The 13,755-nt window shown below is 43.8% G+C and overlaps 1 protein-coding gene across 1 annotated transcript in view; it reads left to right on the top strand.

Annotated features, from left to right (window-relative positions):
* KDM5B (lysine demethylase 5B) overlaps nt 1-13,755 on the top strand; it is a 55,760-nt gene that overhangs the window by 22,677 nt on the left and 19,328 nt on the right. Inside the window, exons 6-16 of the mRNA XM_042015913.1 lie at nt 755-848; nt 1,992-2,095; nt 3,489-3,647; nt 4,207-4,326; nt 4,779-4,937; nt 5,376-5,557; nt 8,388-8,550; nt 9,542-9,661; nt 11,691-11,885; nt 12,432-12,613; nt 13,317-13,441. Coding sequence (XP_041871847.1) covers nt 755-848; nt 1,992-2,095; nt 3,489-3,647; nt 4,207-4,326; nt 4,779-4,937; nt 5,376-5,557; nt 8,388-8,550; nt 9,542-9,661; nt 11,691-11,885; nt 12,432-12,613; nt 13,317-13,441 — 1,603 coding nt within the window. The remainder of the gene's footprint in view (nt 1-754; nt 849-1,991; nt 2,096-3,488; nt 3,648-4,206; nt 4,327-4,778; nt 4,938-5,375; nt 5,558-8,387; nt 8,551-9,541; nt 9,662-11,690; nt 11,886-12,431; nt 12,614-13,316; nt 13,442-13,755) is intronic.

The following is a 13,755-nucleotide window of genomic DNA, read 5'->3' as shown; positions in this document are numbered from 1 at the left end:
TTTGAGAATTGTTCTCCCATTATCTCAAAACTTCAGGGAAGAAATGTAAGAATTAAATGGAAGAGCATTATTCTGTGTTGAAAGTTTCACGATGTACCAACAAAGGTCCCTGCTTTGGAGACTGGAGCATGTTCTGCTCTTCAAGAGTACAAGAAAATCTGTGAAAGCACCGAGTTCCTTTTCTTTGCTTCTTAATGGGTCCCACTGAAAGCAAACCAAATCCTGGTATCATTATTGGCATGGACATTTTGTAGGATTTGCTTTCAAATCTTCCATGTTGTTCCCTGCGTTATTTCTCTCTGAACTGCTTGTAAATAATTGAAGACAAATATATCAGAACTCCAGGTGCCTGTTTAGATGTAGTGGTTTGTAAGTATCAAATGGTTCTGAGTTTAATTGAAGTCCTCAGAGTTTCTCTCTGACTGTCACCTGGGCTCTGCCTTTTTCCTGGAACAAGGCAGGATACAAGTCTCAAGTCCTTGTGGTACCTCAGTGAGGTGTTTGTGTCTCATACCAGGGAATCATGAAATGGTTTGCATTGGAAGGGACCTTAGAAGCTGTTTAGTCAGGACTCCCATGGCCAGCCTTTCCCATGGCCAGCCTTTCCCACGGCCAGCTCGAGATTCCAAACTCATCGCTCTGTGCTTGGGCAAGCAGCTGGCAGTGAGCATCTCCCCAAACACAAGTGGCAAACCAGAGTCCTCCAGCTAAGGTTGTTACTGAGCTAAGGATGGTTTTTTTTTCCTTTTTAAAGGCAACCAATGTTAAAACTGAGACTGACCCTCCAGAAGCCAGAACCCACAATCTGAGACGCAGAATGGGTTGTGCCCCTCCAAAGAGTGATGGTGGTGAGTGAAACACAGCGTGAATGCAGTTTCTGTTACTTTGTACAAACACGTTTTAAAACCAGAGTTAAAATCAGCAGTTGGAACTATTGGAAGTATTTTATGAAAGAATCCAACTTTGTGTTAATTTTAAAATTGGGTTTTGTGGTAAAAAGTTCTTGTATGGGTTTGAAATATTTTTTGGGTTTTTTTTCTTGTAAGTAAGTTGAGTTTTCTTGAAGAAGATATTTTCAGTTGAAAAAAACTTATAATTTTTCAATCTTGGGTGTCTCTTCTGGAGCAATCGGAAATGAGATTGGAACCATGTTTTTGTTTTGTATTTTAGTCCATGAGCTTTAAATAGAAGAAACTCTTTTAAGAGTGTATCAGATATCAGACACTTTTAGGAAAGAATTTGGATTTGAAATCAGGAAATTAAACTCATGAAAGCAAAAGATAGTATGTTTTGAGCTTAATGATAAAATTCCCATAATATGATTAAATTGCTGTTATCAACAGTCCTGAGTTTGTTCTCTCCTTAAGAAGTAATTATTTGAGACTGAGAAACAATACTTAATGCCATCAGATGGAAGAATAAGCTTGTTGATAAATAATTTAGCCAAATAAATACAGGAGCAATTTACAACTACTTAATAATTCAAATTACCTGAGCAATCTGTCAGTCCCATTTGTTCATTCAAAATCTTTTTTTCAATAATTTGTTTAGATTATGGTGATTTGGAATTTGATTCTTTTTTCTTCAAGGAGTCTCTAAGTACTAACCTCCCTCCCCCAAGAGCAGAAGGAAGAAGCTCTTTGTCGACATTTTTTAACATCACATGGAAACAAAACCTTAGCTTATGAAGCTGCTCATAATTTAATTAAAATTAATTGAAACGGCATATAAAGTAGTAAAAGACTGTGGGCTGTGATAGCCAGTGCTGGCTCGTGGTGGTGTGCTGGGATTTTTGGATAACACTGGCTTCTGGAGGCATTGCAGGAGTTCAAGCCTTGCCTTATGCTGACTGAAACAAGTGTAGGGGGCATAAAAATTCAGCAAATACCTCGGTAGGATGCAGTCTAACAAGAAATAAATAAACAATAACAAGGAATACTAAGCATTGAAACCTTTTGTAATATTTTCTTTCTTTTTTTTCTGTTGCCCAGAGAAGGAAATACGCAGTGTGGTGAAACTCCCTGAGAAGAAAGAACTTTCTGGGGAGCCAGAGAAGGACAAATCCAAAGTCAGATCTAAAAAACCCACCAATGCTGTGAGTACCCCCTGCCTTCCTGCAGCTGCATGTTTTGCAGGCGTTTCTGGGTTTCTCTGGGCTGTGTAGTAAAACCTTCTGTCACTTCGTCACATGGAGGACTCTTGTCTTCTTCCTGGAGCCTTGGGGCTGAAGCACAGCAGTGTTTGTGCCTGCTGCAGTATCAACACTGCCAAAGCTTCATGCTTTACAGACTAGAAATGACAGGAGGGTTAGGTTTCATTAACTAAAGTAACTTGTTTTCTGTCTCCAAGATACAGTCTCAAAATAAGCATTTTGAATGCATAGTCCAGTGGAAGTGGTTCTTGTGTGACCTGATGCCTCTCCACTGCTCCTTAACCCCAGGGGAGCTCCGTGCAGGCTGTGGCACATGGCACTTCCACAGACCTGCCCCTAATTCCACAATTCCAGCACTAAATTGGAAGCTTTGTTGTTCAAATGCATCTTACAAAACCAGCCCTGTTCCTGCTCCAGCTCTCCACATGCCACCAACTATCCCCCAAAACCACCCCCTGAAGGCAGTGGTAGTTGTCTCACTCTTGAGAAGATAATGCTGAGGCTCTTTCTGCCCATGCCACGACTTGGGTCCCTCCTAAAGCCAAACATGTTCTCATTCAATCCACACCTGTAGCTGGTACCTGAGAAGGAGGAGTGCAAATACCAGAAGCCTGACACCCTTACCCCCCAATGAAACAAGCTTGTGGGGAGGAGCAGGAGATGCTGCTGCTTTTTTTAACACCATAAGGCGAGAGGTTCTGCCTGTCCTCATGACTGTTCTGTGTTTGGGAAGAGCATTCCAGGCTATTGCTGGTGAGAGTTGGATGTAGGACAGGCAGCAGAGAGCCCATCCCAGGTTGGAGTGCCTGTGCCTGTTCCTTGGGGCTTGGGAGCTGCTCTGCCAGAATTAAGAGCTGCCCCCCTACCCAAAGCTCTGCTCTGGTGCCTTCTCTGGGGAAAACAAGGAGCACTCCCAGCAACAGGAGCCCCTTTCTCTCCAGATTTCTGTCTTCCAATGCAATTGGTCTCGGAGGGGAATGAAACACCTGAGGCTGCACGTGGGAAAAGGGTTTGTGAGCCCCCAGCAGGTGTTGGGTTATGCCTGCCAAGGCCACAGTGCTGCTGATGTGAGCTATCCTGGCACTCGGTCAAGTCTTCTGGCATTTGGGAAAAAAAATGCATGGAAGGGCTTGCAGCTCTTGTGGTCTTTTCTTAAATTACAGAGGGAGGTATTTAAACTGTTGAAAGAATATTCAGGGTGTGTTTGTCTCATTTCCATTGCAGAGCTAAGGTAAAAATAAGCTTTGGGAAGTGTCCCAGATGAGAGTTACCAAACTGCTTTCACCCTGAGTTACCTTCAGTGCTCCCATTCCCACTGTGGAATTTTGTGTTGCAGGTGGATTTGTATGTGTGTCTCCTGTGTGGCAGCGGGAACGACGAGGACCGACTCCTGCTGTGTGATGGCTGTGACGACAGTTACCACACCTTCTGTTTAATTCCACCCCTCCATGATGTTCCCAAAGGGGACTGGAGGTGTCCCCAGTGTCTGGCTCAGGTAATCTGACAAATCACTGCAGTTAGGCTTAAGGCTAATATGTATTTCGTGGTTTCTTTTAAACTGATCACAGGAATAGAAAATATAATTTTTTGTTATTTAAGGTTGTGCAAACAAGGTGATAGAGGTAAAGCTAAAATGAAGACTGGGCATGCTTCATATTGCAAAGCTGACACTTACTGTTTTGAGCCAAAAATTGGTGTGTCTTTGAAAAATATTCTGGATTTTAGCTGACACCTTTCCTCTGTACTTAAAATTGGAGTTTCACTGGGTCTTCAGTGTAGTGGTTTATGGATCTTGTCCTGCTTAGCTCTATTAGAGTAAGGAGAAATTAGGCATATTAATTCATTAATGTTTATGCAGATTTATAAATAAAAATTGTAATTTGGTGAATCAAGTAGAGTTTCTTCTTCTGACTCTGCCCTTTGGGACAGTGTTTTCATTTCAGTGGTGTCCTGCCTTCTTACCCCTCAGAAGCCGTTACAGGAGCCCATTTGTGTAAATGTGAGCGCAGTGTTGTGTTAATATGTTATAGAAACGATTGCCTTTTCACTTGCAGGAGTGTAACAAGCCTCAAGAAGCCTTTGGGTTTGAACAAGCAGCACGAGACTACACCCTCCGCACGTTCGGGGAAATGGCAGATGCCTTCAAGTCAGACTATTTTAACATGCCAGTACACGTATGTTCCTGCTTTATCCTGATGTTGTGTAGAGTTCACTTTGTGTGGTTAGTTAAAATAGATAACTCTGGGGAGGGAGGAAGGGAGGGACTCTGGTTTTGAATGGGATGAAATCCCAAATCAGAGGTTCTCATTTACGTCAGTGAATCCTGGTTCTTGCTGGTGTCATGGTTTCTCACTCCACCAGCTGCTCGTGTTTTTATTTGGTTTTTTCCCACTTCAGAAGAAGTGTCTGTAGGGAAGAGAACTGTGACTGTCAGCCACTCCTGAGAGAACAGGGCAGCAGCATCTCCTGGAACTACATCTCTGCTGCAGTTGTTTTTCTCTTGTTGAAACAATTTTAAAGTGGGGAAAAGCTTCAAGCTAATGGAGATTCCTCCCTGGGACAGCTTTGACGCACATGCTTCTCTACTGATTCCTCAGTACATGCTCCCTTTTCTTCTCATACCTAGATGGTCCCCACTGAGCTGGTTGAAAAAGAATTCTGGAGACTTGTCAGTACCATTGAAGAGGATGTGACAGTGGAATATGGAGCTGACATTGCTTCAAAGGAGTTTGGCAGTGGCTTCCCAGTTAGAGGTGGGAAGTTTAAAGTTAGACCAGAAGAAGAGGTAGGTCTTTGAGTTCACTGTGAACGTTTTTATTGCAGTTTTACATTTAATAACTCCTTGGTTCAAAGCACAGTAATGGAATTGGGTTACAAAGTGCTTGTTTTGTGTATCTGGCAGAGTATTTGAAGAAGAGAACTACACTGGGGTTTTGAATAAATAAAACTTGTTGTGATCAGCCATTCAAAGCCACAGGTTTATTCTAGTAGTTAATAAATAACTTCCAAATCAAATAAAGGTCTCATTTTAACAAAGCAGGTCAGGGCAGGGTTGTGAAACAGGCAAAGACAATGTGGGGTTTAGTCTTTGAGTCATTAACCTGTTTCATATATTCCTCAGTTGAGGAAAGTGCTTTTCTTCTATTGCTCTTTAGCATTTTTATCTTCCTGGGTTTTTCACTTCCTGTTGTATAAACCTGTGACCATTCTGTTCAATTTTCAGGAATACCTTGATAGTGGCTGGAATTTAAACAACATGCCTGTGATGGAGCAGTCTGTGCTTGCTCACATCACGGCGGACATCTGTGGGATGAAATTGCCCTGGCTGTACGTAGGAATGTGCTTTTCCTCATTTTGTTGGCATATAGAAGACCATTGGAGCTATTCCATTAACTATCTGCATTGGTGAGTTTGAGGAATAAACCCAGTCTAGGAAACACTCTCCCTTTCCTTCCCTATTGCCCTTAATTAGTGGACTAAAAGCAGATTCACAGAGCTCAGCTGAAGTAACCATTGCTGTCCTGTTGCAGCAGGGTCAAATCTGACAGTGTAATTCCTACATTGATTTACTTTTGGACAAGAGGTCATATTTTGGAAAGAGACATCCATTCCCAGTTTTAAAAAATCCATGAGAGATGCAGCAGATACTCCATCAAATGTTTTATTATACTCAATGTAAACTAAAAACCATGCGAGTTTTCTTTTAAAAATCATCCAACTTCAGCTAACAACTCAGTTCCGGCACGTTTTGTCTGTTAGATGGATCATGCTGTCATAAATCCTCTCATCAAGCCAACACTTGTCAGCTGTAATCAGGACAGATCTTTGCCATCTCTTCGATATTTTAAATAGACTGAGCTTCTTGAACTTCTCACCTTGCAACATCTTTTCTGGAGTCTGGATTATGGTTGTCACTCTTCCTGAAACCTGTCAAGCTTTTTCTCTTTCCTAGTTCATATGAGTATTCAAGCAGAATGGTAAAACCACGTCTCAGCTGCTGTTCAGTGGGTCCCTTTTGGTTGTTTGTTCAGTTGCTGCTCCTTGAAACAGCAGCTGCTGCAGTGCAGCCCAAGAGCCAGTGACTTAATTCACTTGCTTTCATGGTGCTTACTGTTATGAAAACAAATGTTTGAGGGTGAGTGAAGGAGTGACAGGATTACATGGTAAAAATGATCTTTCTTGTCATGTGTTGCTGCTTTTTTTTTTTTTTCCTCATTGTCTGAGTCTTCAGTCAGACTGAAAACTGTGGGTGGGAGAGGAGCTTGCAGTACAGATTTCATTTCTCTAGGAGAGTTTCCCTGTTCTTAGAATGGCTTTCTGTCCTCCATAGTGTGCCCCCAGTTGCAGTATTGTCTGCAGAGGGGCAGAAAGGTGTCAGTGCATACACGTACATGTGCACACACGTGATACATCCGGACACGTGTGAAAGTTGCTTGACTTGCTTTCCATTTATTTATCCTCCGGTGGGAAAGTCCTTGATGTCTTTACACTTGCAGATATTCTTCCTTATTTCCCTTCAATGCAGAAGTTTAAGTCTGCATTGGAGAGCAATGTGCAATTGAGGTTGAAGCTGTTCTTGGCCAGAGCAGTCTGAATAACCTGATTCTGCAGAGACAGTGCTCCAAACTCTGAAAAGACTCCAAAAGGCAGGACTGGTTCTTGGGAGAGTCCTAGGGATGGTGTGTCCATCTTCAGCGTTCCCATGGGCCTTGGAGGAGCCTGTGTCCTGGTGCAGTGTTGTGAGCAGCTTATCCCAAGTGACCCAGGCTGCAGCAGCAGAGCTTTCCCAGGTTGAAGACCATAGTCCTTCTACAGAACTCTGAGTCCTATGTTAGTTCTAGAAATGGTAAAAGGGAAAAAACCCCCAAATCTTTGCTTCTAAAGATGCTTGGAAATAAATAAGATGTCAGTCCTGAACAGAGGAAGAATGGCCATCACTGCTCCTAGCGTTTCTACGGGCAGGGATGTGGAGCAGTCAGGAGGCAGAGCAGAAAGGCCTGTGACCTCCACTGCTGCTCCCTCGGGCTGCTGGCACCTCAACACCTGCGTTAGACCTGTCTGTTACTTGTTCCCCTGCGGTCCAGAGACCCCCAGTTCCAATATCCTGCTCCAAGTTTAGCACAGTTTGTATCTGTCACCCATTCCTTGGTGCTGGCACCTGTCAGGGAGCAGAACTCTTGACTAGCCCAGCCCAGACACAGGATGGTTTTTAGCTGCATCTGTGGCTGGTCTTCCTGGATTCCTAGAGTTGTTCTGGGATGATGACCAGGTCCAAGGCTGCGGAGTTGTCCCAGGGATGATGGCCAGGTTCAAGGCTGCAAAGTCATTCAATACTCTGTAACAACAACTTGTGATACCTTGTGTGTGACTGCCCCTCCATAGTCCGTCCTGCTGGCTGCCCTCTTCCCCTGACCCAGGGACTGTGTGACTACAGGAATGAGCTCCTAGGGATGAGGAATAGGCTTCTGGATTCACACTGCACTCTTTCCTTTTGGAATCCTCCCAATTGCTTAATGATTGATGGAAGAAAAGAATACTGTTGGGTCAGTTTTAGTCTGCCAACTCTTCAGAAGTCTTGGAATAAGGTGATCTGTCTGTTTTCCTTTCTAAATACCTTTTCTAAACTCATTCTTTATAAGGCCCTGGAGGCATTTTCATCTCAGTGCTGTGCTGAGCCAGTGTCAGCTTGAAACAGTATCTGCTGGAACACATCTGCATCCCCTTAATTCTCTCAGCTGGCTTGCATCAGGTTAAGCCGGTGCAGAAAGTTCTTTGTTCCTACTCTGGATATGGATTTTTTTTTTCTCCTTGAAGTCTTGCATAATTTGGAAGTTTGATTTCTACTTCCTATGTGTTGCTTTTATGGCAGTTGCGCGTAAGACAGAAAGAGCTGGCTTTGGTTGTTGGACCCAAGAGGGAGTTTGTGTTCATGGGAAAAGACAGGCAGCTTATGTTTTGAAGTTGTGCTGGAATCAGCAGAACTTCACTGAGGACTTCGTCAAACTTTTTCTCCCTCCCCCAGAATATTTGAAGTACCTGCTCAGAAGTGTAGGCAGTTAAAAACAGGTCTGGAGAAGAGGGACCTGTGTAAAATGTGAAGATTCAGGAAGGTACAGAACCTTTGCATTCCTTCCTGGTGATATGCCCTTCCTTTGACATGGTGTATTTTAAAGCAGAAGACTAAAAATGTAACTTAAAGTTTGCTTATATTTAACTTTTTTTAATAATCTTGCAGGGGGGAGCCTAAAACGTGGTATGGAGCCCCAGGGTACGCAGCTGAGCAGCTGGAGGATGTAATGAAGAAACTTGCTCCAGAGCTATTTGAGTCCCAGCCAGATCTCTTGCACCAACTTGTCACCATAATGAACCCGAACACTTTGATGGCCCACGGGGTGCCTGTATGTGTCGGACTCCTGTGCTACTCCCCCAACCCAACCCTCTTTGATTGGAACGCTACTTAAAGCTGATAATTGAAGCCACTTTTATTACAGAGGTGGTGTGGTGGTTTCCATGTGTGTTGCATCTTCCTTATCCAGTAAAATGTGCCAGTGTGAACAGATGGGCAATGGCATTGTTGCCTTTGGAATCGACTGGCAGACTCTTCTCTGGAGATCCATCTTGGATATTTCTATTTCTGTGTCTCAGCTGGAAGGTTTAGGCTTTACCTTTGAAACAATGGCAGGAGCTCTTGTATGTCTGTTCAGTCAGACACTGTTTTTTTGGCACAGAGTTTCTGTCAAGGGCCCAAACCCCATTCTTCCTTTATTTGTCATCCACATTCTCTTATTTTTCCTGGATAAGTCCTTAGGTATTTAAAAAACATTTTTTCATCAAATTTCATCTTATTCCATACTAGATTATTCATGGGAATTATGTCCCTTTACAACTTAATTGGCTTTTGATGAGCTGGCCTTGGGACTTGAAGGAAAATCTGGAAAAAGTAGCAAAATTTGTGGTGTCTCCTATGATTTGGTAGCCTCCAAAATGGAAGGATGCAGGAAGAGACCTACCTGCTTTCATGCTGACTGTACAGCCCCAACAGTCTTAGATGAACAACAGTATGTACTTTAAGGTTCCCAATTTCTCTTCCCCTTCAGCTGCACATTGGAGAGAGCTGGATCTGTGTTGACCCTAACCCTGAGGTGTGAGGAGCACAAGGCCCAGGCAGCCAACCTAGAGCTATTCAGAGTGGGGTGTGGCTGAGTGGAACCCTTGGCTTTCTGGGGTTTTACATGGCACTTTATCAGCTGCCACTTGTAATTCTTGGGCTTATGGTTTCAAACTCTTGGAAGTCCTCACCGAAGTTACTGCGAATTGGAAACCCGTGTTCTCCTTGAGCCGCCAGCTGTGTTTGGGTGTGAGCTGACGCTGGCCTGTCTGTCCCCCCAGGTGTACCGAACCAACCAGTGTGCTGGGGAGTTTGTGATCACCTTTCCCAGAGCTTATCACAGCGGCTTCAACCAGGGCTTCAACTTTGCTGAAGCTGTGAACTTCTGCACCGTCGATTGGGTACGTTCCAAACCAGTTTTCCCCTAAGTGAGCAGTTCCAAAGCTGTTCCTAGCTGGTGTACAGCTCTGATTTATCACTGATGCACAAGTCTAGGCCACAGATCAGAAGGAGCCTGTTACTGGCAGCATGGTGTTTGCTGAAAGGGTTTGTCATGCACTGAACTGGGGGCTTCCTCTGGTTCAGAGGATTTGGTTTGGAATTATACATTAGGGCTGATGTAGCTTTTGCAGCACAGTCCCGTGCATGCCTGGAGTATGAGATGCACCAGTGCTACTGGAGTCTGCTCATTTTTGTGTCCCTGAGTTCCATTTCAAATCAAAAGCTGGAATGGAATTTCCTAATTTATTGCCCTGGGAATTCTCTAAGAGGTACTTCATGCAGCTGCAAACCAAATCCAACTTGGATATCTTTTCTGCTTTAGCCTCTGTGGTAAAGTCAAATGATACATGCAACACACGCTAATAACAGTTAAAGACATTGATAGTCCTCTTGTGGGGGAAAAACATAGGAATTGCATCTCACGTGAGAGCATCCTCTTGGATAGCAGAGGTACTCTCGGTTTTTAGGGAAGAACACCTTAATGAGAAGAGAGCAGAAAGTTCTCAAGTTCAAGTGGAAGGTTTACAGAGCAGTACATCATTCCCAGTAAGCTTCACTCAGCTCACTGACCCAGCAGAGATGGACACACATTACAGCTATTAGGTTAGAGTTATTGAATAAGTTCTCTGTCTTCTTTAAAATAAACATGAATGGAGGACAGTTGGTCCTAAGTTACAAGTAATTTTACCTTCACAGCAAATGACTCAGACACACAGTGCTATCTGATCTCACAAAGACTCTTTGAAGCTTCTGATATTTCAAATTACTTCTCTTGTGATTTTTTTTTTCCCCAAAAGGTCTTGGCTATTTGTAAGTGTAGCCCTATTACCGCAGGCGTGGCCCCTAGGGTACATCACCGTGTCCCGCAGCCATAGGGAGGAGGAGGAGGAGAGAAGATCCAGCAGGCAGGAATTGTGCAGCAAGATTGATTTATTTAATTATTTTACAAACTCTTTTATAGACTTTTTTTTCATAGTCTAATTGGACAAAGGATCAGCCACCCCTTGGGGGTGATTGGCTAAAATCCTAAAACATCCATTGTCAAAATATTTTTCTACTGTACCATAAACAAGACTTCTCAAGGTTGCAGGTGTTTGGTTGTTTACATAACTCTGCTACCTCTTCTGTGAGAGAGAAAAGTCTCTCACGGACTTAGAAAATAGCAAGAAAATCCTTTCTAGCAGCATTTTTGTATCCACAAAGCCCAACTAAAAAGGTTGCTAGATGTAAAAAACATTACTTGGGAGATGACTAATCTTGCAAGAAAGTTTTCTGCACTTGACTGTGCTCACGTGTCAGTTGGTTTAGTTTGGTTTTCCCCCTTCCATGAGTTTCACACTGGACCCAACACAACCTCATTGTACCCTGAGCATCACTGTCTGCCTGGCCTTAAAATAGAGCTGAGTGACCTGCCCAGCTCAGGCTGCTCTGCCTGCAGCCATTTAGGGATGTCAGTGGTCCCTGAGCCAGCAGTTTCTCGTGCTGCAGCACAGTTCATGTCAGGGAGAAGGCCCAGGGTGCCCTGCACCTGCCTGGGATGGGGCATCCCCCGAGTGGTGGAAACAGGCCGGGTTTACGTACTTGTCCTGATGCTTTCTTGGCCTCACTGCATTTTTATCTTGGATCTTCTGAGCCCACTGTGGTTTAGTGATTTAGTAGCCCTTAATTACAACCTCTACAAGAGAGGGCACCTCCCCCAGCTACACAGCTCACACCCACAGAGTCCACTGGGAAAGAGCCATGAGCATCCCTGTTGTGCGCAACTCGGGATCTTGATTTCTCTAGTTTTACACTCCAAAGTATGAATATTGTCGCTAGAAGGATTTGTCTTAGCCTTTCCTTGGGGCAGTTTTTGGTTAGTAGCACGCAGAGTTAGTACCTTGTTGTCGTTGCCCAAGTGCACCCCCTGATGCCGTGTCTGTCCCGCAGCTGCCCCTGGGCCGGCAGTGCGTGGAGCATTACCGGCTGCTCAACCGCTACTGCGTCTTCTCCCACGACGAGATGATCTGTAAAATGGCTTCCAAAGCAGATGTCCTGGACGTTGTGGTGGCATCTACAGTCCAGAAAGACATGGCTATTATGATTGAAGAGGAGAAGAGGTTACGTGAGAAGGTTGATAAACTGGTGAGTTGTAGGAAATAATGGTTTGGGTGGGAAGGGACTTTAAAGGTCATCTTATTTTATCCCCTGCCATGGGCAGGGACACTTTCCACTAGACCAGGTTGTTCCCAGCCCTATCCAACCTGGCCTTGAACATTTTGAGAGATGGAATTCATTACAATGAATGAAGTAACAGTTGAAACAGTGATATGAGAACATGCTGGTTTTTGTACCAGGGTGTCAGAGGCTTAGAGGTACATAGTCCCTTCCTAAGTTGTGGATTTCAGAGGACTACCGGGGTAAAGAATCATTGATCATGCACCTTATTTTAGTACCTGCCCTTTAATGTTGTTCAGAATGTCACTTTTAAGGTAATATTTGTACTTTCAGTAATATTGCCAGAAAAGCTGATTTTTCATTAACCAAGATTTCTGTCTACCTGGCTTTAATATCTTATATCTAAACTTCATTGTTCTTTCGATAAATTTACCTTCTGATGTTCTAGCTTGGAATAACCACCTCTTTGTAACAGTCACTTCTTCATTAGGCTTTGGTGTAACACTCTTGCAGGGAGTGACTGACTCAGAGAGGGTGACGTTTGAGCTGTTCCCTGATGATGAGCGACAGTGCCTGAAGTGTAAAACCACCTGCTTCATGTCAGCAGTTTATTGTCCCTGCAAACCTGGGTTGTTGGTGTGCTTGTACCATGTCGAGGACCTCTGCTCCTGTCCCACCTACAAATACAAACTGGGGTAAGCTTGAGGTAGTAACTAACACCATGATCTGGAGATAGTATTGTCTGTGCAGATACTGTGGTTTGGTAATCTCTGCTGCCAGTGCCCCCACAACAATGGGACTGTTTTGTGCTCACACACAAAGCCTCTTCAGCATTCAGCTCTTCTTGCTCTAGAATGGCAAAAATTGCTGGCTAAGTTAGTTTGCATTTTTATTTATAGCAACCAGGTCATTGTCCCTTAGATCCAGTCCTTGCCAAGGAGTATTGTTTTGCTGTTTGGAGCTTTTCCTTCCCGTTGTTAACTTTCCTGTGCTGTTTAGTACGTTTTTGTCCTGTATGAATGTAGCTTGCTCTAAGACAGTTTCACAATTCCGTAATTGTCCTGCAGAAATTGCCTTTTCAAGCAATTGCAGCAATGAAACTGTCTCAAAAGGAGCATGGTGTGGTTGTAAGGTCTTAATTGTTTAACCCTGAGTGCACAGCAGCTGATTTCTCTGTTGTATGGACCAACACATCTTAGAAGTACAAAATGATTTGGGGCTGGAAGGGGCCTTAAAGCTCATCTCATTCCATCCATGCCATGGGCAGAGACAGGCTGTTCCAGTAGTCCAGGTTGCTCCAAGCCCCATCCAACCTGGGTCCTCATCTTGGTGCCCCTCCTTCCACCCTCCTGCTGCCCTGCAGTGTTGCTGGAGGTTTGAGGTGTGTGCTGCCCTTAGGTACCGCTACACCCTGGAGGAGCTGTACCCGATGATGAACGCGCTGAAGATGCGCGCGGAGTCCTACAACGAGTGGGCTTCCAACGTCAACGAGGCCCTGGAGGCAAAGATCAACAACAAAAAAAGTGAGTATCTTACCTGCTGCCTGTAGCACATAATTCAAAAGGGACTTTTCTTTTCAGTTTCTGAACCATAGCAACTTTTTTCTTCTGTGACAATCAAAATAAATCATTTATCACTTCATGTTTTAAAGTAAATATTTGAGCTGTTACAGTCCCAGAAATGATGCTAAGCTGTCTCTGTGACAAGACTGTAAATCACTTTGACACAAAATATAGCTGAAGTAGAAACAGAAATACATTTAACAGGTTGTGTTTCTAAGCCTTACCATGGAAAATGCATCACAAAGGGAGACTTCTTAACTTAATGTCTTTTCCAA

This window comes from Corvus kubaryi, unplaced genomic scaffold (assembly GCF_017639235.1).
Source record: "Corvus kubaryi isolate FWS band 111438036 unplaced genomic scaffold, C.kubaryi_AGA036_p1.0 split3-37355, whole genome shotgun sequence".
Classification (NCBI taxonomy): Eukaryota; Metazoa; Chordata; class Aves; order Passeriformes; family Corvidae; genus Corvus; species Corvus kubaryi.
Note: the sequence above shows the minus strand (reverse complement) of the source record. Positions and strands in the feature narration are given on the sequence as shown.